Consider the following 22974-nt stretch of genomic DNA (forward strand, 5'->3'; position numbering starts at 1 on the left):
TAGCGGCGTTGGTGTATCGGGCCGGGTCGAAGTGTGACAGTGTCTTGTCTGCCGACAGGGCTGCTTTGGTATGCTTGAAGGCTTGTTCCTGTTCGGGGCCCCACTGCCACGTGGTTTGTGAGGTTGGACCGCCCGCAAAAGTTCACCATCCCTAGGAAACTCCTTATTTCCGAGATGTTGGAGGGTGCTGGGGCTTCCTGTACATCTCCCACCTTGTCGGGATCCAGGACCATTCCTTTGTCGGAGAACATGTAGCCCTGCATTGCAATGCAGGGTGCGCTACGAAATTTGTTTTATTTATTAAATTGTTTACTTACCTTCAATTATCCATACTCCAGTTATTAGCACCCCCCAACCTGCCCGTCCCCCGCCCCGCCCCACCGAAACTCCCTCCACGGGCCGTGGCTGTTCAGCAGTACAATTTAAATCCCTTTGCTGCTGCACACATTGGCATGGACTAACACTTCCGAACATTAATATATGCATTAAAAAAAGATTTGTTTTAAACAATTTAATTTGGTACGTGTCCTGACCCAGAAAAAATTAAGCGTTTCATGCATTAGAACGTTTTTCTTCGTTTCTCATTTTGGTTTAGCACATACACACAGTGCCGACGGAGGAAAAATAGGTTAATTTTCGTTGAGTTACTATCATCATTCAACAGCCACTTTAATGTTAATTGTCCTTTCCTAAGCTGAAGGTCAAATTCTTTTCCTATCCACAGGGAGCACATTTTGTGATGATAAAAATATGTTACAAGTAGCGCCTTTGAATTTAATGACTGAACCACGTTTGAATAAATGTCAAGCACCCATGACAGACATATCGCTTCAAAGGTTATGCCTTTTTGCACAAACGATTTACACTGTTTCATGCAGTCGCACAGTAGCAATTGATTTATGTTGCAATCCATTCTGCCCCTTCATTCCCTCCTGAATTGTTTCTTTCTCTGTATCTTCCTGGCAGGATGACAAAGACCTGGTGCACGAGTTCGTCGTTGCTGAAGGCCTGACTTGCTTGATAAAAGTCGGAGCCGAAGCGGACCAGAACTATCAGAACTACATCCTGAGGGGTAAGTAATTGTGAAACGTGAATGTTAGGGGCCTACTGACATTACAGTATTTTAAGGCCATCGTTCCAATTACTCCCTTTAAAACAATTTAGCCAGAAGCAGGAGTTTCCACCGCAATCTATATTACAGTTTTGTGGTAATTGCCCATGGGTAATTGACAAGTGTATTTTCCACTGTTATTTCCGGAGAAATTTCACCAAATCGTATCTCAAAGAATTAAATACCGGAATGACGTGCAGAATTACTGTTTTACGATTTTATTCCTCATGCCAAAAGATTTCAATTCGAATACTGCTGTAATTCCACATCCAAGAATTACAGATGCCAGCAGTACTTCCGCCGACCTCAGAATGAAAATGAAAGAGATGTTAAAGCTGTACAGGTGTGTACTGCATTGCCAAGCAAGACCTGGAAATGCAAACAGATGCCTTAGCAAAAGAGGCCCTGATGTGCAGTGATCAACATCGAGACAATGTGACAAAGAAGTCTATTTGCATAAATCAAAAGGATGGTTCAACCATTGTTGGTTATTGGTATCTTGAAAGAGTTGTACTTCACGGCCACAATGTCTACCATGTTGTGTGTGAAATAGAAACCTAAAAACGACAATAATCGAGCAATTGACACACACACGCCCTCTCGTCCTGACCAAGTCCATTACGGATTTTAGAGTTTGGAAGAATAGGCACTCCATCACAAACATGACAAATGTCCAGTGTAGGTAATACAAGTGATTTGTCCTCTATGGCACTTGTAGTACAGTTTACAGGACAATCTCAACATTTTGAAAGAGTATTCTATCTGCCAAACTCTAAAGAAGGCCCTTAGGCAAGTAATATCACTGGTCTTCAGAAATGTGAAGTGAATGATATTTTTTAACAGATTGCTTCTGTTGCATCTGTCTTCCTCCCCACACCAAGAGAGATTTGCCCTGACATTTGTATATTCTGCATATAGTTGTTGCTCTGCTTTGTTCACACATTCAGTAGCATTACATTTACAATTCTAAACAAAAACCCTTTTTTGCTGCTGGGTGAATTAGGGTGATCCAACCCATCAGAATTTCCAGGTGACAAATTCAATTTGTTTTAAATATTTAGAATTGCTTAGACCAGTGGTTCTTAATCTTTTGACTTCTGTGGACAGTCGCTTAATCATCAGTAGAGCCCGGGCCCCCCACTGATTTATTATTGGAATCTGTGACCCCACTGAGTCATTACTGAAAGCTGGGGTCCCCAGCGTAAGCATTTTTGATTATTTGAACCACAAAACAATACATAACGAGTATAGAAACAGGCATTCTTCAAATACTTTGTCTAAATATCAAACAAATATAAAAAATATAAAAACTGTAATTTATAATAGGAAGGATGATACTTTCTAAAATTCGTACTATATTCTTTCTGTCTGATGATCTTGCACTGCCCCTACGAATCAATCTGAGGATACAAAATTAATTTTTAACCTCCAATTTCAAATTCCTTCACATTTACAGAACATTTTAAAAACTTCAATTGTACGTTTTGCTTCTTTATTTATGCACACTTTATTAATCCGTTAATAATATTTAATTTCCCAAGGAGCCGCATACCTGCTGTGTAGGCTTCACGTTCCTCCCCAGGGGTCATCAGAGTACAGGTTAAGAACTTCTGGTGTAGACTATAAACATTATGGGGTATGCCATCGAAGTTACCCGCATTTCCCTTCCTTTAACCCCTTCGCTGCGGCGGCAATTCCGCCGCAGCGCTGGGGGGGGGGGGCAGAGCGGCGGCCGAATGCTCGTGACGGAGCCGCTCCGTCACGAGCCGAGGTTGCGCTGTGCTCATGACGGAGCGGCTCCGTCATGGCCCCGCCCGCTCAATAGAACGCGCCGCGCAGGCGCGGCATCAGGGCCATAACGGAACCGCTCCGTCATGAGCATGCAAGGGGTTAAAAAAAAATGTAACCCTAGCATTGCCATTCTTGCTAGAGTGAAGAAAACATTTAGAAAATATTGCCAATTTCTTATGCTATTCAAATATTCATCACAGGGTCTTCCTAACCTTGACACTGTGGCAGCCTTAATTCCCTGCCAGCCTGCCACCAAAATATTGAACAATCTCTCCGTTGCTTCACAATGGATGGATACCATTTACAGAAAAGAAATGTTCTTGTTTGACATCAGTGCAATCTCTTCAAAGTAATAGTGAGGCTAATACAGATTTTAACAATTGTTTCTGGTGTTGCAGTTTTTCGCAAATTTTGATGATGAGTGTTGATGTTAGCTTTTCTTGTGAATTCATAAATGTAATATAAGGTATTTCTCTACAGTTGAATGCAATCTCAGCACTGAAACTGTGGAGGCATTCTGGAATTGAAAAATGTCAGGACTTTAGAAAGAATTGTATTCAGAAGCATTATATCATGGTAGTCCGGCATAGGTCAATGAACGCCAGAGAACTACCACCCTTTATTAGTAGGGCCACTGGAATTATGCGATTGTGCGGCTGCGGAGATTTTCGCATGATTTTAAACTTGACTCATTTGCCACATAATCCATCATCTGCTGTGTAATCTGCAGATTTTAACAAAACAAAATAGTTTCTAGCGCAAATGGTTCAAAAGTTAATTAAAAAAAGTTACACGTTGCTGCTCAGCGGGAGGTTGCAAAGTTGGACTGGTCACCTTTCTGTTGCATATTGCTATATTTTGGTGTTAAACCGGTACTAATGAGATGCAGCCAATGCTAAGACAGTGTTAATAAGTGTAGAAATGACCAAATAATGAAGCAATACTGTTACAAAATGTGCAACAGTATGCCACATAATTTGCCTTTTCTTGCTGTATAATTTACTCAAGCCTGCCGCCTAATTTGTTCTCCTCCTACCACATAATTCCAGTGGCCCTGTTTATAAGATAATTGCAAAAACAACAGTTGATGGACAGAATGCAGAACAATGTCATACATTCACCTCAGTACAGATATCTGGGCCTAAATCCATCGCTTTTTGCTCACCATGTCATTCCAGTTTGAACCGAGCCATATGCAAATCAGTCTTGACCCTGTGCCCCATGGGAACAGTCCTGCCCGAACTGCCAAGGCAGGTCCTCCTTGGACTGGTCCCTTGCTCACTCTGCCACTGGATTCAAGATAGCCTGGCTGAAGAGGGTTATGAACCCGAAACCGATCCCAGGATGCTTGTTTCCGGTCCAGGGAAGACATGGCTTGGCAGTTCGGCTGGGCTTTTCCATGAGGCACAGAGTCAGACTGATTTGCATATGGCCATGTCTGAACTGGGGTGGTAGAGTGAGCTAAAGAATGATGATGGATTAAACCCAGATCATTTGACTGGGGGTGAGTGTTTGATTTGCTCAAGCGCTCCGTCCATCATCCCCTTTGGTATTGCTTTGTTCGCCCTAAGTTGGCAGGGTATGCCCAGACGTGTGTCCCTTGCTCACTCTGCCACTGGATTCAAGATAGCCTGGCTGATGAGGGTTATGAACCCGAAACCAGTCCCAGGAGGCTTGTTCCCGATCCAGGGAAGACATGGCTTGGCAGTTTGGGCTGGACTGTTCCCATGAGGTACAGGGTCAGACTGATTTGCATATGGCCATGTCTGAACTGGGGTGGTGGAGTGAGCTAAAGAATGATGATGGATTAAACCCAGATCATTTGACTGGGGGTGAGTGTTTGATTGGCTCAAGCGCTCCGTCCATCATCCCCTTTGGTATCGCTCTATTTATGAGATAGCCACTGACTATGTCAATGTTTCAGGTTTAAGAGCAATGGTTTGTAAATTTGTCGCAAGTGGGGATTTTGAAACTTTGGCTCTCATGACACTGTGTTTGACGAGGTACCATTATACTTTTGTTAAGCTATTTGATTAAATCAATTATCCAGATCTTTTTTCAAGATATCAAATAAGTACTGTATGTTAAGGAATTTGAAAGCATTTTATGTAATCCTGACCAATATAGAAGCTCAGATTATTAATATAATGCCTTGACAATGGTTTTAAGATTCCCTTTTGGTTGTCATATGGTTGATAGCATCTCACACCATGAGCTATTCCTATAGTACTTTTGTATGTATTCTGAAAGGAGCACAGTCCTAATCAAATATGAATAGGACCATATCTAAACTACAGTATAGGATATTGTTGCAAGAGAGAACTTTGTCCAGCTGACCCCGCATAACATGTAAAGAGTCTTCTTTTGTCTTCTCACCCAGTGGAGCTTGTGGCCAACGCTTTCTCTCTTGCAAACTGTTTTTGTCTCTACAGAAGGTCATTCAGAACTTGGGGGTAGTATCTAACATTGATTTGGAGGCAGTCACAAATATTGTAAAATTAAGAACTAAATAAATGCAATTATTTTCAATATTCTAACAAATTGGTAATCTTAGGCTCCATAGGAAAACGACAATAGAAATTATACCTTAAATTTACGGCATATGAAAAGATGGAAACCAAGTTTACTCTAGTATAAAACATTATTTTTTTCATTTTATTTGTAAGTATTAGTTCAAAACAGTTATTTATGCCATGAATATGTTAACCAATAAAAATGTTGTTTAAATACTAAAACAAGAAGTACAGAACACTAATTAGAATATGAAACAACATTAGGTTCATGTGTTACACACAGATGATCTAAAACAGCAACAAATGCACTTGAAGGTAACCAGCAATTGTATGTTGAGATGTTAATGTATGTATGCATGTATGTGTGTCTACTTATAAAGTGCAACCCTAGTTATAAATCATTGAATCTGTACACGAGAAATGGATGTATATCATGTTAGGAATGGTGCAAGTACAGATTTTCTTGAGAGGGTCTTTCTTTGTGTGTCAATCGGAGGCAACACCAACTTTTTTGGGCTTGACAAGATGTTTCTTGAAGATGGTCTTAAAGGCTGATGCTTCAGTAAGTTGCTGAACTGGAGGAGTTGAGGGGCTTATTGGATTTTTATCAGAGATATATTCCACATTATTTATGTGCAGAAGGTTTGCCTTCTACTCTTCTTTGTGCATGTCTTTGTCACAAGCTAGGCAGCTCCAGGGCTGTATGTGTTGTGTTCTAAGCAGATCTAGAGATTGCCGTTGGGGTGTAATTGAAGCTAACTGTCTTATATATGAAGCTGCTGATCTTGCAAGTGAATAAGACGGGTACGTGGAGCCAGTGGAGCTTGAGACACACAGGTGTGATCTGATTGTACTTTCTACCCTTGATGCTTTATGAAGCTACATGACGGATACTCTTCAGTAGAGCCAGATGGTTGTCTAGGATGCAAGTGGTTAGGGTGTTGTCACAGTCCATTCATAACAAAACTACTACTCGAAGAGCAGGTATAAATTCAGGCTGAAGAAGGTACACCTTGGCTTGGCATAGAATTTGAAACTGTGTATCTTCCTTGAGACTATGGAAACGGCCTCTATGACGGAATCAACAAATCCCTGCTCCGGAAACTGCAGACCATCCAGAACACCAGTGCCAGGCTCGTCCTTGGCATCCCACGACACGAACACATCACCCAGCACCTATGAGACCTTCACTGGCTCCCCATCAAGAAGAGAGTCACCTTCAAGCTACTCACTTGCGCCTACAAACCCCTCCACAACACTGGACCCCAATACCTCAACGAAAGAGGCTCCTTCCACACACCTAAGAGAAACCTCCATTCTGCCAACCTCGCCCTCGCAGAACCCCGTGCATCCGCAGAGTCAGAAAGGTGGAAGAGCCTACTCCTACATCGCGGCAAAGACGTGGAACAAAATCCTGCTCAACATCAGACATTCCCCCACTCTGCACACCTTCAGGAAAAGCCTTAGGACCTCGATCTTCGGCTTACTCGGAGATGCACGACCTCCCCTCCCCCAGTGCCTTGAGACCCTAATGGGTGAGTAGCACGCTTCACAAATCCCTGATTGGTTGATTGATTGAGATGTGGATCTTGATGTGGAAGGTGCTGCTGAGAGGGGAGCTGAGATCCTTGGTTGTGTCTGGTAATTGAGAAGTGAAGCGCTGTGGCTCATTACTGTGAACCGTTCTTGTACTTCAGGTTGTTAGCTGCAACTCAGTCTTATAGCGATTCCTTTTCAGTTGTGCCTTAAATGGTGGTGTAAAAATCTTTTAGGTGGGTGATGTCACTACCAAGATCTGTAAAGCTGAAAACTGTCTACATATTAGTGGACTTTGATATTTCAGCAGGCCGGGGAGTACAGTGGTATGCCTCATGTTGAGGTTGAAGATGACTGGTGGTTAGATGGAACAATGTCTGAGGTCAGTTGGATGAGCTGTCATCTGCGGATTTTTTTTGGGTGAGCTGGGTGTGTCAGTCAGGTAGGAGGTGAACTGGTGGAGGACAGCACCATCAAATTTCATTCCTAGTCGAAGAGTGTTGAGCAGAGCTTTGACCAACCACGGGGGATAGTTTGAGGAGAATGAGGACACAGGGGTTTCTGGTATCAGTGAAATGCTGCAGAGAGGTGGAGCAGCATGATGAGAGAGTGATGTTTTTGGGCAATGAGAATTGCACCATCAAGCACCTGGTTGTACGTTTATTTGGTGAAATGTTCTGTTGGTGAGTTTGGTGTTGGTCTGATACCATGCTCTGTGGTTTTGAAGAGAGTGGGCATATTTTATGGTGCTGACCTGGTAGGTTACTGTGGCCTCTGCGATGAGGATTCTGTGAAATGTGTGTTATATGTATGCAAGTAAAGGAGTTATATTTTGCCTGTTTTTAATTATTGGGGCTCCTTACATCTATTACTTATGAGAACAGCTTCCTCTCGTTATCTGCCCTTTGAATGTTGGGTTTCTGAACTATTGCCCCTTCTGTGCTTTCTGGAATAATTTACAATCCACCGGTCGCTCTAAGTATTTTTTTTAAGGCTGGCGTGAAACAGCGTGTATACCAGTGGTTCTCTTTACTTTATTTTTGGAAGCTGTTGGCAAGGTCATTTACAACAGGTTACGCTTTTGGCTGCACCGAATGTCATATTGTAAACACCATATAAACGTCTTCAAGGGAGGTTCACACTGAGGCATTTCTTTAAAACAACGTGTAAACTTACTATAATTCTAAAGGAGGTGGTGGGAGAGCTGAATGTTCGCGCTTTCTTTGATGTCTGTAATAAATGTGCTTCGCAACAGAATGTATTTTAAGATGTGGGCTTAATGGTTAATGGCGTTTTAAATCGTGTTTTAACATGAAATGTAGAGCTGTCTGTCTCCTTTGTAGATCTTTTGATTCCACAGAAACCTGCTCTAATAGCTGAAACAAATGTCAGGAATCCATTAGTTATCAGCCCTGTGGCGCTCTATTGCAACACCAGCGCGTTTGCTTTGTACATGTATTAAAACATGTGTACACAACGTGGAACGCATCGCTGATTCAACCTGAACAAGCATTGGCAAAGCCAATAGGTCTGGTCTGGTGTTGGCCATCAGCCATTTGGATTTGTCAGTGTTTGTTTTGTCATGGTTTTTGCCAAGCTTTACTGTTGTGGAAGCTGCTCAGCCCTCATCCATCAATAAGAATTATATACTGACTAAAAGCAAAAATGTTTTCCGTCTCAAAAGGCACACATTGCCAGAGTAATCCCTGGTATGTAAGGGAATTACTTTGTGTGTGGATGAGCTCCTTGTGAAAGGGCAGAATGCTGTCACTCACAGTGAAGTGAGTCAGTGGCTGAAGTTGGCAGAAGAAAAGTGTGAATAGCACAATAATAGAGCAATGGGTGAAGGGGAGTGAGAGACTGAAAACTCCAAAAAGAATATTATACATATAATTTCAGTTAATGTGGCTAATGTCGGACTGAAAAATGAATCACCGGAACTTAGTTTAAGAGTCTAGAGTCCATGCTAGTACAGATAAGTAATTTGCCTATGTCTGGGTTCATTGGGAGGATCTCCTCTGAGTATGATGTAGGCAGTGCTCCTTCTATTAGGGTTCCATGTATGCTACTTATTTGGGGCCTAGGTCTTGCGCTTCATAACATTGCGGCTCCTTGTGGGGTTTCCTTAAAACATTTTGTCCTAGACTCGGTGTTCGAAGAGCAAACTTGATTTGACTTCCTCCATAAGGCTTCAGTAGTCAATCAAACATGTGGCAACCAGCATCAGTTGGTGACAAGGTAAAGCCCTTGCAGCGAAACAGGGCTGGGCGGGAGAGGATTGAATGAAGTCAAAGCAACCAAGAGCAAATACAAAGAGGAAACCATATGACCCTGCCAGTGCCAAGAAACATCTGACAGCTCCTAGACCATTGCTAGCGAATAGATGCACTCAACTGATCAAGCAGCAGTTGGTGGTTGCAGTAAGAAGAAACAACTTAGCGGTGTGAGCTGCAGCTGCTTTTGAGAGACGAGTCACTGCATGAGAGCTGCAGCACTGCTGCTCTGCCAAATCTATGGGTTGTTTCGCCACTTTAGCTGTTTTTCCGCCACCTCAGCTGTTTGTAGTTAGGTTGGTGCTGGTTTATGTTGTGTTACCAGAAATATGTCTCTTTACTATGAATGTGCTTTTCACGATTCCATTACAACGTCATCGTTACAACGACTGCGTTATTTTAATGCAAACCATTACATCGCAAGTCTTTACAATGACTTGCTGTAGGGGGCGTGCTGGATTTAAGAATAGTATTATTTATTATTCCTACTCCAGTTTGAGCAACAGTAGGGAAGGTGTTGGATTGTAAATCCAACAGCAGCGCATCCCCTACAACAAGTCGTTGAAATGACTTGCGATGTAGCGGTTTACGCTGAAAGAATGCGGTTGTTGTTATGACCGCATTGTAATGGAATGCATTGTAGCGCATCCGTAGTAAACGATGTCTCCCATTACCAGCAGTAGCACTATGCACAGACAGGCACTGCACACTGACAGCAGCAAAGGGGCATAGCTTCATCCAGAATGATTTGTGCAACACACCCTCTCTAATAAAGGGGCGCCATTTTGCTTTATTAGGTAATGCATTGACATTTGTGTTTATATTGCAAGACAGTATTTGCAAAAACAACAGGTGATGGACCGAATGTGGATCAATGTCACACATTCAACCCAGTCAAAAGATCTGGGTCATAATCCATCGTTTTTTTGCACTCCACACCACCCCGGGTTAGACAATGGCGATATGCAAATCAGCTCTGACCCTGTGCCCCATGGGAACAGTCCAGTCCGAACTACAAAAGCCATGTCCTTCCCAGAACGGAATCAAGCATCCGAGGACCGGACCGGTTTCGAGGTAACACCTCTCATCAGCCCGGCTAGCTTGACTCCAGTGGTGTGGAGTGCCTGGGACCCACGTCTGGGCATCCCCAGTACACTTAGAGCGGTATTTGCAAAAACAACAGGTGATGGACCGAATGTGGATCAATGTCACACATTCAACCCAGTCAAAAGATCTGGGTCATAATCCATCGTTTTTTTGCACTCCACACCACCCCGGGTTAGACAATGGCGATATGCAAATCAGCTCTGACCCTGTGCCCCATGGGAACAGTCCAGTCCGAACTACAAAAGCCATGTCCTTCCCAGAACGGAATCAAGCATCCGAGGACCGGACCGGTTTCGAGGTAACACCTCTCATCAGCCCGGCTAGCTTGACTCCAGTGGTGTGGAGTGCCTGGGACCCACGTCTGGGCATCCCCAGTACACTTAGAGCGGTATTTGCAAAAACAACAGGTGATGGACCGAATGTGGATCAATGTCACACATTCAACCCAGTCAAAAGATCTGGGTCATAATCCATCGTTTTTTTGCACTCCACACCACCCCGGGTTAGACAATGGCGATATGCAAATCAGCTCTGACCCTGTGCCCCATGGGAACAGTCCAGTCCGAACTACAAAAGCCATGTCCTTCCCAGAACGGAATCAAGCATCCGAGGACCGGACCGGTTTCGAGGTAACACCTCTCATCAGCCCGGCTAGCTTGACTCCAGTGGTGTGGAGTGCCTGGGACCCACGTCTGGGCATCCCCAGTACACTTAGAGCGGTATTTGCAAAAACAACAGGTGATGGACCGAATGTGGATCAATGTCACACATTCAACCCAGTCAAAAGATCTGGGTCATAATCTGTTAAAAAGGGTTCCAAAGACAACCGGTAACCAAAGACCCTTTTATGTTGCCCGGCGGTATCGCCTCTATGACCCACCAATATTAATCAATGAAGAAGCAGGCGCTGGAGACTGGAAGGCGGGAAACGAGGATTTTATTCTCTCCGGAGGAGAACACATCAATTCAGACAGCAAGTATCGTCACGAGGTGCTCTCACCACATCTCTGAGGCCGGGCCTCTTATACTAGAGTTTACGACCTTTATTGCACATAACACATTCTCGTAATATTTTAATACTTGAAAGAACATCCTCGGAATCTCCCCTCCAGACCCGTTCCCACATACATTTACAGTTGGATTCCCCACCCCGGTCACAACAGGTGATGGTGGTCGCACAGCAGGGCATTCCGCCGATTCACGGAATGCGTGGGGTTGATCGGATCTCATGGGGTGGGGGCTTTGATCGGTTCGGGGGTCTTTTGATGGGGAGGGGAAGCTTCCTACTGTACGGGGTAATAAACAGTATCCGCAGGGTCAGGTGGCAGCCTGGGAACGAGGAAGACAAACGGGGACACAGGAAAAGGGGGTTTGCATCAAAAGGGTTTGAGGCCATGAAAGGAATGAAGGGAGGTGTCGCGCTGGGAACAGGATGGGGTTCCGTGGTGAAGCTGCGCTGGAGAGGGGTTTATGACCCAAGGCATGAGAGAGCGGGGGGGTTGTCAGCGTGCGGGGGAATGCTTGCGAGGTTAAGAGAGAGAGAGACGCGCTGGCTATTAGTGAGGGGCAGGGAGGCCATGGTGCTCAAAATGGCTGCCGCTTACGCGCACGAATGGGCCTGGAAAGGGGCAAGATGGCGCCGATAATGTTCACCAAGTTTGTATTTATTTTTCACAGTCCTCCCTTTAACATTTCCAAGACATCTTGCTGGCCTATTTCCTATCTACCCCTATATGCAGTGATCATAAGTAAGGGAGAGGGGACTTGGGTGAAAGAACTGTACGTAAACATCACATTATAAACATCATATTGAAAAATCTCATCAGTCAGTAGGCGGGTTCATTGTTAAGTTGGTTGCAGGAAAAAGTCATCGTAATGCAATATCAGACTAGAATCACGTAGCGAGGGCGTTGGGTACAGATCATAGAATAAGAACTGGTAAATTATCATATAAATAAGTCCTTTTTGTATACGGTGGGTGCATAGTCAGTCCAATGGTGATTGGGAGAGAAAGGAGATACAGTAAAAATATCAGAGTTCTTCGTTGTCCTTTTGTCGTCTTCTGTCGGCACTGTTGAACACCTGGATTACCTATCAATAGAAATGTTCATGTGGATCGAGTCGTTGGGGGTAATTGTGAGATCAGTTCGTTTCTTGAGTCTCTGTGGTGGGCATTTCCTGTTGCTTCCATCATCTCCAAGGTGCTTGGTAGCGGGCAGAACCACAGACTTTGTTTATCTTTTCTTCGGGGGCGACCCTTGGTGGAGTTCTAGGTCACCGTTCTGGGATTTAACACAGTTCGTGGTCTACTTAGTCGGAGCTCCCTCCCTTCTGACGTAGGGAGTACTCTTCTCTGGGTAGCTCAGTAGGATTTGGAGGAACTTGGGAGTTCGGGTGGAAAGGTGCGGGTGTGAACAGTCCTTATGGTAGGTCGGAGGAAGAGGGGATGGAGCAAGGCCAAGTCGGGAACAGATCAGGGGGGGGGGGCGGAGAGTTTTGCGTCAGGCGAGTCCGAGACCATGTTCAGAGAGCGGGGGCTTTTTGGCACACGTTGATCATAGAGCAGGGGCTTCAGGTCAGCCCTTTCCTTAGCTTTGTTTGAAACAGTGCCCCGTCCTGCGACTCCTTACTGCCGTGGTCTCGCCTTGGCCTCCGTTGCTGACGTTCCACAATCCGCAGTCAGGCCGCGTGCTCCCACATCCGGTCTCTTTCTCCTCCGACAGTGATATCCTTAAATGAGTGTTGAAAAGACAGTCTTTAGAGATTTTGCAGAAAAAGGTAATTACATGAATCTATTTTCTTTCCCAACACCAAGCGACTAGCGTAAGCACTTGCTACATTTGAGATTTTTGCGGCTTACGTATAAACAATTGATGATGGGTTTGCTGGATTCCTTGCAACTTCCTTTTGTTGGCTAATTCTTTGACGCTTTGATGATTATTACGTTCATTTGTCATATGTCTATTATAGTAGATGTCAGTTCTTCTGGCAGAGACCCATTTCTCTAGTACGAGTCTTGCAAGGCTAGGCTAGTCTTCAGGGCCTTGTATTTTACAAAAAGTGCAACGTGCTATTCACCATAGTCTGATAAGCATCCTTCTGAGGGATGAACATAGGCTAAACGAGTCTGCATTACATAAAAACATCTTATTTTCAACCATGCCTACTGCAACAAGTTCTTTCGTTTTTCAATCTAATTTTCAACTTTGCACACATCCTTCTAACTTTCTATATAAATCCTCGCAACCTGGTTACTACAAAAACTCGGGAGGGGTGGTTTGCAATAATTATTAAACTTATCCTCGGGGAAGGAGGGATCTGATGGATACCAAACTGGGGGCATTTTGGGTAGATGGGGGTGTCTCGATCATTTCTTACAGCTTGGGGTACGGAGACAATTTTCAATGGGGATGGTCGCATCACCACAGACACATTTTTATCATAGGAGCCACTGACAAAGAGTTCCCTGAGAGTGGGTCAAATTTAGGGAACCTTAGTCGTCTTACCTGTCCCTTTCCTATCGGCCAATTTAAATTTCATCCATATTTTAGTAGAAAAGGAGAGGTAGTAACGTGGTACCAATACAATTTTATTTAGGACAGATTTGCACAAATACTTGTGGTATTTGGGGCCAATCAGGAGGTGCACCAGGTTCGCCAATTAGGTGCCAGTTGCTAGGAAGAGGGAAAGTGTGGAGGGGTGGAAGAGTGAGTGAGAGAAAGAGAGAGAGAGAGAGAGAGAGAGAGAGAGAGAGAGAGAGAGAGAGACAATAGGCCGAACAGTACACGTGTGACATAGAGAATGACCGTGTATTGTTTGGGCTATTCAGTGCGTTACCCAACGTTAGACGTTTTCGGGTCTGTGTTAGGAGGTGGGAAGCATGCGGTTTTGGGACAGAAAAGCGTTAGATTTGGTAAAAAGGTCGTGAGAGCGTCCTTGTTGTGCCATTTTGTAGCGCTAGTCCGTCTTCATGCATCGGGCGTGACGTGGTTCCAGATCCCTTATGATACTCTAATCGGGATTCTAATGTAACCTGCAGAGGGAAAAAGGGGAGAAAAAGGGGGGGTAGGGGGACAACATTCGAACACATCAAATGTAAGGGCACGAAAATCCTTTACTTACCACATAATCGTACTTGTCTCTTCGGGATATAATCCCTTAGGGTTCTGGTTTCTTAAAGTCATGGGGGCAGGCAATGTGATAGGTGGTTCATGGGGAGGTTCGAGGATGGCGTTAAGGATCGTGTGTAGTGAAAAACGCTAAAAAGAGGAATCAGAGGTGCCTAGCGCGAGGTACCCGGTTTCGTAGATGTATCCGGTCATCGGGGTCCCAAAATCATTCCCAAAGCTGTGATGTTCTTAAGGCATACCAGTTCTTTGTTCAACCCTGTACCTTAGTACCTTCGACCACCATATCCTTATAGCAATTTATCAATCACACCATTTTACTTTACCCATTCTCTGAAGTCGAGGTCCTTCTTCATAAGCAGCGTATCATACCTTCGTTTTGACCATCAACCCAGGGCCGAACAACCATTTCTCGGATAACCTTAAAAAGAGAGCAGAACAGTTGCGCACAGAAAAACCCTCCCACCGATACCCGTATTTACAAAAGTACGCGGAGCCTATCCATAGCTTCTAAGACTTTTATTTGTAGAGTTATTCAGTACGTAAAAGGTGAGAGCGCAATTCATATTTTGGCCTGACATGTCGTCGATGGAAGCACATACAGTAGGGGGTTATTTTGTAGTACAAGAACATGTAAAAGGTCTAATTAATTATTTGTAAGTAACCAAAAACATTTCATTGCGTGACGAAGGAATCAGGGGCATTTCAGTTCATAGATGGAAACACAGTCAAGCTCATCGTAATCACATTTCCTAAATGCAAACCGCGGGCGTGCATCATGAGCGACGTTATGTATCAGTTACAACAAATATCAAAAATAAATTGTTCATTGAAATCAACATTTTTACAGAACCTCTTCTTAAATGTTTGCCAAGTGCACCCTCCTCCCTTTAACATTGAGTGCGCAATGGTTCATATATATACATATATATCTTAGTACATCAAGTTTCATTAGCTAAGGAACACCATGAGGCACCCGTAAGTTCCATTGATACCAGCGCCATTTTTGGGCGAGGCCGGTTTAGTCCGGAAGTAGCATCAGGGGCAAAATATCCCCGACAATTGGCGGTTGGACCAGAGTCCCTTTCGGTAGTCCAAAAGAAAACTGTGCTAACAAAGGGGCTGGTGGTGTGGACCGTCAATCAAGAGAGGGAGGGGGTAAAGTCTCTCTTACCGGGTCATGTTGATGTTCAGCCGGAACTTGCTCGAGTTCGTTAGCCCATAATGTTCCTGGGTGGTTCAGACGGAAGCTGATGCAGACACGAGAGCACCGCCATCTTGTTGCTGTGCCGTGGTTATTTCATTTGAGATCAATGCAGCTGTTCCTCACCGGAAGCCTGAAGGGGCCGAGGGCTCTTGGGACTTTGGTAGAACCTTCAAAGTCGAGGGGATGTTTTGTCGATGGTGGGGGCTTGCGCCCAGGTGGGCAAGCGCCCGAGTTGCAATTTCGGACAAAGTTACTCCAGCGGCCTAGACCCGCCTTTCAAGGGCCCAGACGCCATTTTGAGGCCCTGCAGCAACCTTTGCCGTATCCATCAGGAGCGGAGGAAAACTTCTTGTGATGGCGAAAAACAGAGCATCATGCGGTTGGAGCAGGACATTTTGGTTCGGGGCGCCAGGGTGCAGCAGTGGAGCCTTCATCTGGGGAGGTGAGGGAGGCTCACCGTGCCGTCTTCCTCTCCCGGTGCATCCTACGCCGTCTCTTGGAATCAGGGGCGCACATGATGACCACCCTACACCCCTGATTCCGACTCTTGGGGGACCACTGTACATCCGGTACTCCGTAAATATGCCCGTCGGACATTGTATGTCCTGTACTACGCAAGTATACCAGCCGGGTCTTGTATGTCCTGTACTGAGAAAATATACGAGTCGGGCATTGTATGTCCTGTGTTGCGGAAATATACCAGCCGGACATTATATTTCCTGTGCAGCGTAGGTATATGGCCGTCGCCCGGCTGGAGGACATCGGCGTCGGGCCAGGGCAGGGAAGCCTCCTACCTGTGGAGGTGGAAGAGGCTCGTCCGCGTCGCCTCTTCCTCCCTGCCCACCCTGCATCCGTTCGATGGAGGAATTCGTGATGGCCGGACCAGGAGATATGAGGGAGGGGGTCATTTTCATCCGCCCCCTCCCTACTCGCGGCCCGGGGGACGCCATCCCTGGAAGGGCAGTATGGGAAGACCATTTCATTGCCTGCTTGGTGGAGTCTCCAGTACCTTCTCGCCAGCGATCTCTTTTTGGCCCATGGTTGCTGGCAGGCCCCGCCCCACACGTGCTATGTGTTTCGGATGGGCGGGACCATCGAAAGGGCCATTACGTTTCGAGGACTTCCGGAGTGAGCATAACATGTTTTGTATTTTTCCTATTAGTCAAGTTTGCTTTTTAGAGAGTTCTACTAGTTATTCTATTTACTGTTGGTTGTGTGTTTTACCGTAATTAAATCCTAAGTTATATAATAGACGCTTGGCTTTCTTGAATCTTTTCTCTAACGGGGGGTTGTTTACACTGACCTGCAGTTGTGTTTGTTTTTCAGAGTGGGGGAGCAACAGAGAGCAATCAGTCCCAGAACTCCAACATGTCGTTAAAATTTGTCTGACGAAATCTGTGCCACCGAGCATAATCGAACGGGGTGGTCCTGTCTGTTCTGTCTGCACTAGTCTGATTGGTTTTTATCTCACGTCTTTTTCCTTTCTGTCGGTCCGTCCTTTCTGTCACCCCTTCATTCTTACCTATGCTTTGCAGAGTCGGGCATTGGGCTTTCCAGTGTCCAAGACATTTACAGAAAGCACATTGGTTTTGTTTTAAATCTGTCCGTCCTGTGCGTAATGTCGGGGGATTACCTTCAGGTCGTTGTGTTCCGGGGTTGGCTTGTCGGCACATCCCCTTACACCATTCGCTTTTCATGTCTACTCCTCGGGGCTGTGCCATCGCTGGCCCTTCCCTTTGCCTACTAGACGTTTGGAGGTTTGTCCGTCGTGTCCCTTCACCTTTTCTAAATTCGTCGCTTTCCCTTCGTTGCGTGGCTTCTTTGCGCCACATACCGAGACTATCGAGCATAATAGGTGTTGTTTCATTCCTACGAAGGGCTATTTCTACTGTTTCTATTTTGTCGAGATCAAAGGATCCTCTCAGTGGCCACTGTCTTTCTCGATCCTTTTTCGTATATTTATGCCACAGCTCACTATAGGCTATAGCAATTAATCCATGCTTCATGAACATGTCCTTATTAGGGGTGCCTTCCAGCGGAGCCGGATGGTTCATCTCTAATAAGCGGTCCGGGTTAAACAGGCTACTGACCAGTGGGGAGAAGACAGGCATGACGGATCACAATGGGATAATAATCAGCACTACCTATCTTATCACTGCGCGCAAAGACTAGACAGAATATTTCTATTCTACGTTGTTTGCACGTAGTGAATACCTCATGAACCAATTCTGAGCAATCAATCAACGTTAGGTCAAAAATAAAAAAATCAATATGGTCAATGGGGAGAATAAGTAGGCTCGCAAAGGTTCGCGTCACCTACCCTTTCACTATCTGTAAAGAGGGGACCTAATCTTCCCTGTTTTCAGACAGAGAATCTCCAGAAAACAATCTATAACAGTTAATCAATGGGGCGAAGGGGCAATTGTTCAGTGGGGGAGAAAAATAGGTCCGACGGGTGCGTACCTATCCTTCGCTGTTTATAAAGGGAGAGCCTGTTGTTTCTCCGTTTGTAGACAGTGAATCTCCAATAAATTAACAAAGAGTAATACTAGTATTTTCACAACAATTATCAATTTCTTTCAATTATCTATCACTTTCGCAATTCGTCGTGTTTACACGACCTTACCCGGACCGCATGGACAGTTTCTCGTCTTCCGAATCCAGCGCCCGATCGTCCTCTTCTCTTCGTACTTCTCGTGGCACTCCTGATGGTTCCCAGTCAGGACCGCAGATCACTCGAGAGAGGTCTGTTCGGAACCAGTGAAGTTCGGATGATCGGCTGTCAGACGAGGGTCTATCGGACAGGGTACCTTCCGATCGTTGCAGTCGTTCACTCTGTCGTCAGGACCTCTCCCACTGGATCCACGAGTCGCTGATGGGCCCCACGTTTGGGACGCCAATTGTTAAAAAGGGTTCCAAAGACAACCGGTAACCAAAGACCCTTTTATGTTGCCCGGCGGTATCGCCTCTATGACCCACCAATATTAATCAATGAAGAAGCAGGCGCTGGAGACTGGAAGGCGGGAAACGAGGATTTTATTCTCTCCGGAGGAGAACACATCAATTCAGACAGCAAGTATCGTCACGAGGTGCTCTCACCACATCTCTGAGGCCGGGCCTCTTATACTAGAGTTTACGACCTTTATTGCACATAACACATTCTCGTAATATTTTAATACTTGAAAGAACATCCTCGGAATCTCCCCTCCAGACCCGTTCCCACATACATTTACAGTTGGATTCCCCACCCCGGTCACAACAGGTGATGGTGGTCGCACAGCAGGGCATTCCGCCGATTCACGGAATGCGTGGGGTTGATCGGATCTCATGGGGTGGGGGCTTTGATCGGTTCGGGGGTCTTTTGATGGGGAGGGGAAGCTTCCTACTGTACGGGGTAATAAACAGTATCCGCAGGGTCAGGTGGCAGCCTGGGAACGAGGAAGACAAACGGGGACACAGGAAAAGGGGGTTTGCATCAAAAGGGTTTGAGGCCATGAAAGGAATGAAGGGAGGTGTCGCGCTGGGAACAGGATGGGGTTCCGTGGTGAAGCTGCGCTGGAGAGGGGTTTATGACCCAAGGCATGAGAGAGCGGGGGGGTTGTCAGCGTGCGGGGGAATGCTTGCGAGGTTAAGAGAGAGAGAGACGCGCTGGCTATTAGTGAGGGGCAGGGAGGCCATGGTGCTCAAAATGGCTGCCGCTTACGCGCACGAATGGGCCTGGAAAGGGGCAAGATGGCGCCGATAATGTTCACCAAGTTTGTATTTATTTTTCACAAATCCATCGTTTTTTTGCACTCCACACCACCCCGGGTTAGACAATGGCGATATGCAAATCAGCTCTGACCCTGTGCCCCATGGGAACAGTCCAGTCCGAACTACAAAAGCCATGTCCTTCCCAGAACGGAATCAAGCATCCGAGGACCGGACCGGTTTCGAGGTAACACCTCTCATCAGCCCGGCTAGCTTGACTCCAGTGGTGTGGAGTGCCTGGGACCCACGTCTGGGCATCCCCAGTACACTTAGAGCGGTATTTGCAAAAACAACAGGTGATGGACCGAATGTGGATCACTGTCACACATTCAACCCAGTCAAAAGATCTGGGTCATAATCCATCGTTTATTCCGGTCTGGAAAAGATATGGCTGTTGTAGTTCGGACTGGACTGTTCCCATGGGGCACAGGGTCAGAGCTGATTTGCATAAAGCCATTATCTGACCCAGGGTGGTGTGGAGTGCAAAAAACTATGGATTTAGGCCCAGATCCTTGTACTGGGGTGAATGTAAGACATTGATCTACATTCTGTCCATCAAATTGTTTTTTGTAATTTTCTCCCTGAGTGTACTGGGGTAGCTCAGACGTGGGTCCCAGAGCCTCCACACCACTGGAGTCAAGCTAGCCGGGCTGATGAGAGGTGTTACCTCGAAACCGGTCCGGTCCTCGGATGCTTGATTCCGGTCTGGAAAAGATATGGCTGTTGTAGTTCGGACTGGACTGTTCCCATGGGGCACAGGGTCAGAGCTGATTTGCATAAAGCCATTATCTGACCCAGGGTGGTGTGGAGTGCAAAAAACGATGGATTTAGGCCCAGATCCTTGTACTGGGGTGAATGTAAGACATTGATCTACATTCTGTCCATCAAATTGTTTTTTGTAATTTTCTCCCTGAGTGTACTGGGGTAGCTCAGACGTGGGTCCCAGAGCCTCCACACCACTGGAGTCAAGCTAGCCGGGCTGATGAGAGGTGTTACCTCGAAACCGGTCCGGTCCTCGGATGCTTGATTCCGGTCTGGAAAAGATATGGCTGTTGTAGTTCGGACTGGACTGTTCCCATGGGGCACAGGGTCAGAGCTGATTTGCATAAAGCCATTATCTGACCCAGGGTGGTGTGGAGTGCAAAAAACGATGGATTTAGGCCCAGATCCTTGTACTGGGGTGAATGTAAGACATTGATCTACATTCTGTCCATCAAATTGTTTTTTGTAATTTTCTCCCTGAGTGTACTGGGGTAGCTCAGACGTGGGTCCCAGAGCCTCCACACCACTGGAGTCAAGCTAGCTGGGCTGATGAGAGGTGTTACCTCGAAACCGGTCCGGTCCTCGGATGCTTGATTCCGGTCTGGAAAAGATATGGCTGTTGTAGTTCGGACTGGACTGTTCCCATGGGGCACAGGGTCAGAGCTGATTTGCATAAAGCCATTATCTGACCCAGGGTGGTGTGGAGTGCAAAAAACGATGGATTTAGGCCCAGATCCTTGTACTGGGGTGAATGTAAGACATTGATCTACATTCTGTCCATCAAATTGTTTTTTGTAATTTTCTCCCTGAGTGTACTGGGGTAGCTCAGACGTGGGTCCCAGAGCCTCCACACCACTGGAGTCAAGCTAGCCGGGCTGATGAGAGGTGTTACCTCGAAACCGGTCCGGTCCTCGGATGCTTGATTCCGGTCTGGAAAAGATATGGCTGTTGTAGTTCGGACTGGACTGTTCCCATGGGGCACAGGGTCAGAGCTGATTTGCATAAAGCCATTATCTGACCCAGGGTGGTGTGGAGTGCAAAAAACGATGGATTTAGGCCCAGATCCTTGTACTGGGGTGAATGTAAGACATTGATCTACATTCTGTCCATCAAATTGTTTTTTGTAATTTTCTCCCTGAGTGTACTGGGGTAGCTCAGACGTGGGTCCCAGAGCCTCCACACCACTGGAGTCAAGCTAGCCGGGCTGATGAGAGGTGTTACCTCGAAACCGGTCCGGTCCTCGGATGCTTGATTCCGGTCTGGAAAAGATATGGCTGTTGTAGTTCGGACTGGACTGTTCCCATGGGGCACAGGGTCAGAGCTGATTTGCATAAAGCCATTATCTGACCCAGGGTGGTGTGGAGTGCAAAAAACGATGGATTTAGGCCCAGATCCTTGTACTGGGGTGAATGTAAGACATTGATCTACATTCTGTCCATCAAATTGTTTTTTGTAATTTTCTCCCTGAGTGTACTGGGGTAGCTCAGACGTGGGTCCCAGAGCCTCCACACCACTGGAGTCAAGCTAGCCGGGCTGATGAGAGGTGTTACCTCGAAACCGGTCCGGTCCTCGGATGCTTGATTCCGGTCTGGAAAAGATATGGCTGTTGTAGTTCAGACTGGACTGTTCCCATGGGGCACAGGGTCAGAGCTGATTTGCATAAAGCCATTATCTGACCCAGGGTGGTGTGGAGTGCAAAAAACGATGGATTTAGGCCCAGATCCTTGTACTGGGGTGAATGTAAGACATTGATCTACATTCTGTCCATCAAATTGTTTTTTGTAATTTTCTCCCTGAGTGTACTGGGGTAGCTCAGACGTGGGTCCCAGAGCCTCCACACCACTGGAGTCAAGCTAGCCGGGCTGATGAGAGGTGTTACCTCGAAACCGGTCCGGTCCTCGGATGCTTGATTCCGGTCTGGAAAAGATATGGCTGTTGTAGTTCGGACTGGACTGTTCCCATGGGGCACAGGGTCAGAGCTGATTTGCATAAAGCCATTATCTGACCCAGGGTGGTGTGGAGTGCAAAAAACGATGGATTTAGGCCCAGATCCTTGTACTGGGGTGAATGTAAGACATTGATCTACATTCTGTCCATCAAATTGTTTTTTGTAATTTTCTCCCTGAGTGTACTGGGGTAGCTCAGACGTGGGTCCCAGAGCCTCCACACCACTGGAGTCAAGCTAGCCGGGCTGATGAGAGGTGTTACCTCGAAACCGGTCCGGTCCTCGGATGCTTGATTCCGGTCTGGAAAAGATATGGCTGTTGTAGTTCGGACTGGACTGTTCCCATGGGGCACAGGGTCAGAGCTGATTTGCATAAAGCCATTATCTGACCCAGGGTGGTGTGGAGTGCAAAAAACGATGGATTTAGGCCCAGATCCTTGTACTGGGGTGAATGTAAGACATTGATCTACATTCTGTCCATCAAATTGTTTTTTGTAATTTTCTCCCTGAGTGTACTGGGGTAGCTCAGACGTGGGTCCCAGAGCCTCCACACCACTGGAGTCAAGCTAGCCGGGCTGATGGGAGGTGTTACCTCGAAACCGGTCCGGTCCTCGGATGCTTGATTCCGGTCTGGAAAAGATATGGCTGTTGTAGTTCGGACTGGACTGTTCCCATGGGGCACAGGGTCAGAGCTGATTTGCATAAAGCCATTATCTGACCCAGGGTGGTGTGGAGTGCAAAAAACGATGGATTTAGGCCCAGATCCTTGTACTGGGGTGAATGTAAGACATTGATCTACATTCTGTCCATCAAATTGTTTTTTGTATATTGCAAGACAGTCACACAACATAT

The 22974-nt window shown here is 46.1% G+C and overlaps 1 protein-coding gene across 7 annotated transcripts in view; it reads left to right on the forward strand.

The window, feature by feature from the left end:
• Nucleotides 1–22974, forward strand: part of FHOD3 (formin homology 2 domain containing 3) — a 1375152-nt gene that overhangs the window by 644525 nt on the left and 707653 nt on the right. For all 7 annotated transcript variants that reach the window (XM_086965361.1, XM_086965359.1, XM_086965360.1 and 4 more), the window contains exon 5: nucleotides 967–1072. In XM_086965361.1, coding sequence (XP_086821487.1) covers nucleotides 967–1072 — 106 coding nt within the window. The remainder of the gene's footprint in view (nucleotides 1–966; nucleotides 1073–22974) is intronic.

This window comes from Lissotriton vulgaris, chromosome 4_1 (genome assembly GCF_964263255.1).
Source record: "Lissotriton vulgaris chromosome 4_1, aLisVul1.2, whole genome shotgun sequence".
Taxonomy (NCBI): Eukaryota; Metazoa; Chordata; class Amphibia; order Caudata; family Salamandridae; genus Lissotriton; species Lissotriton vulgaris.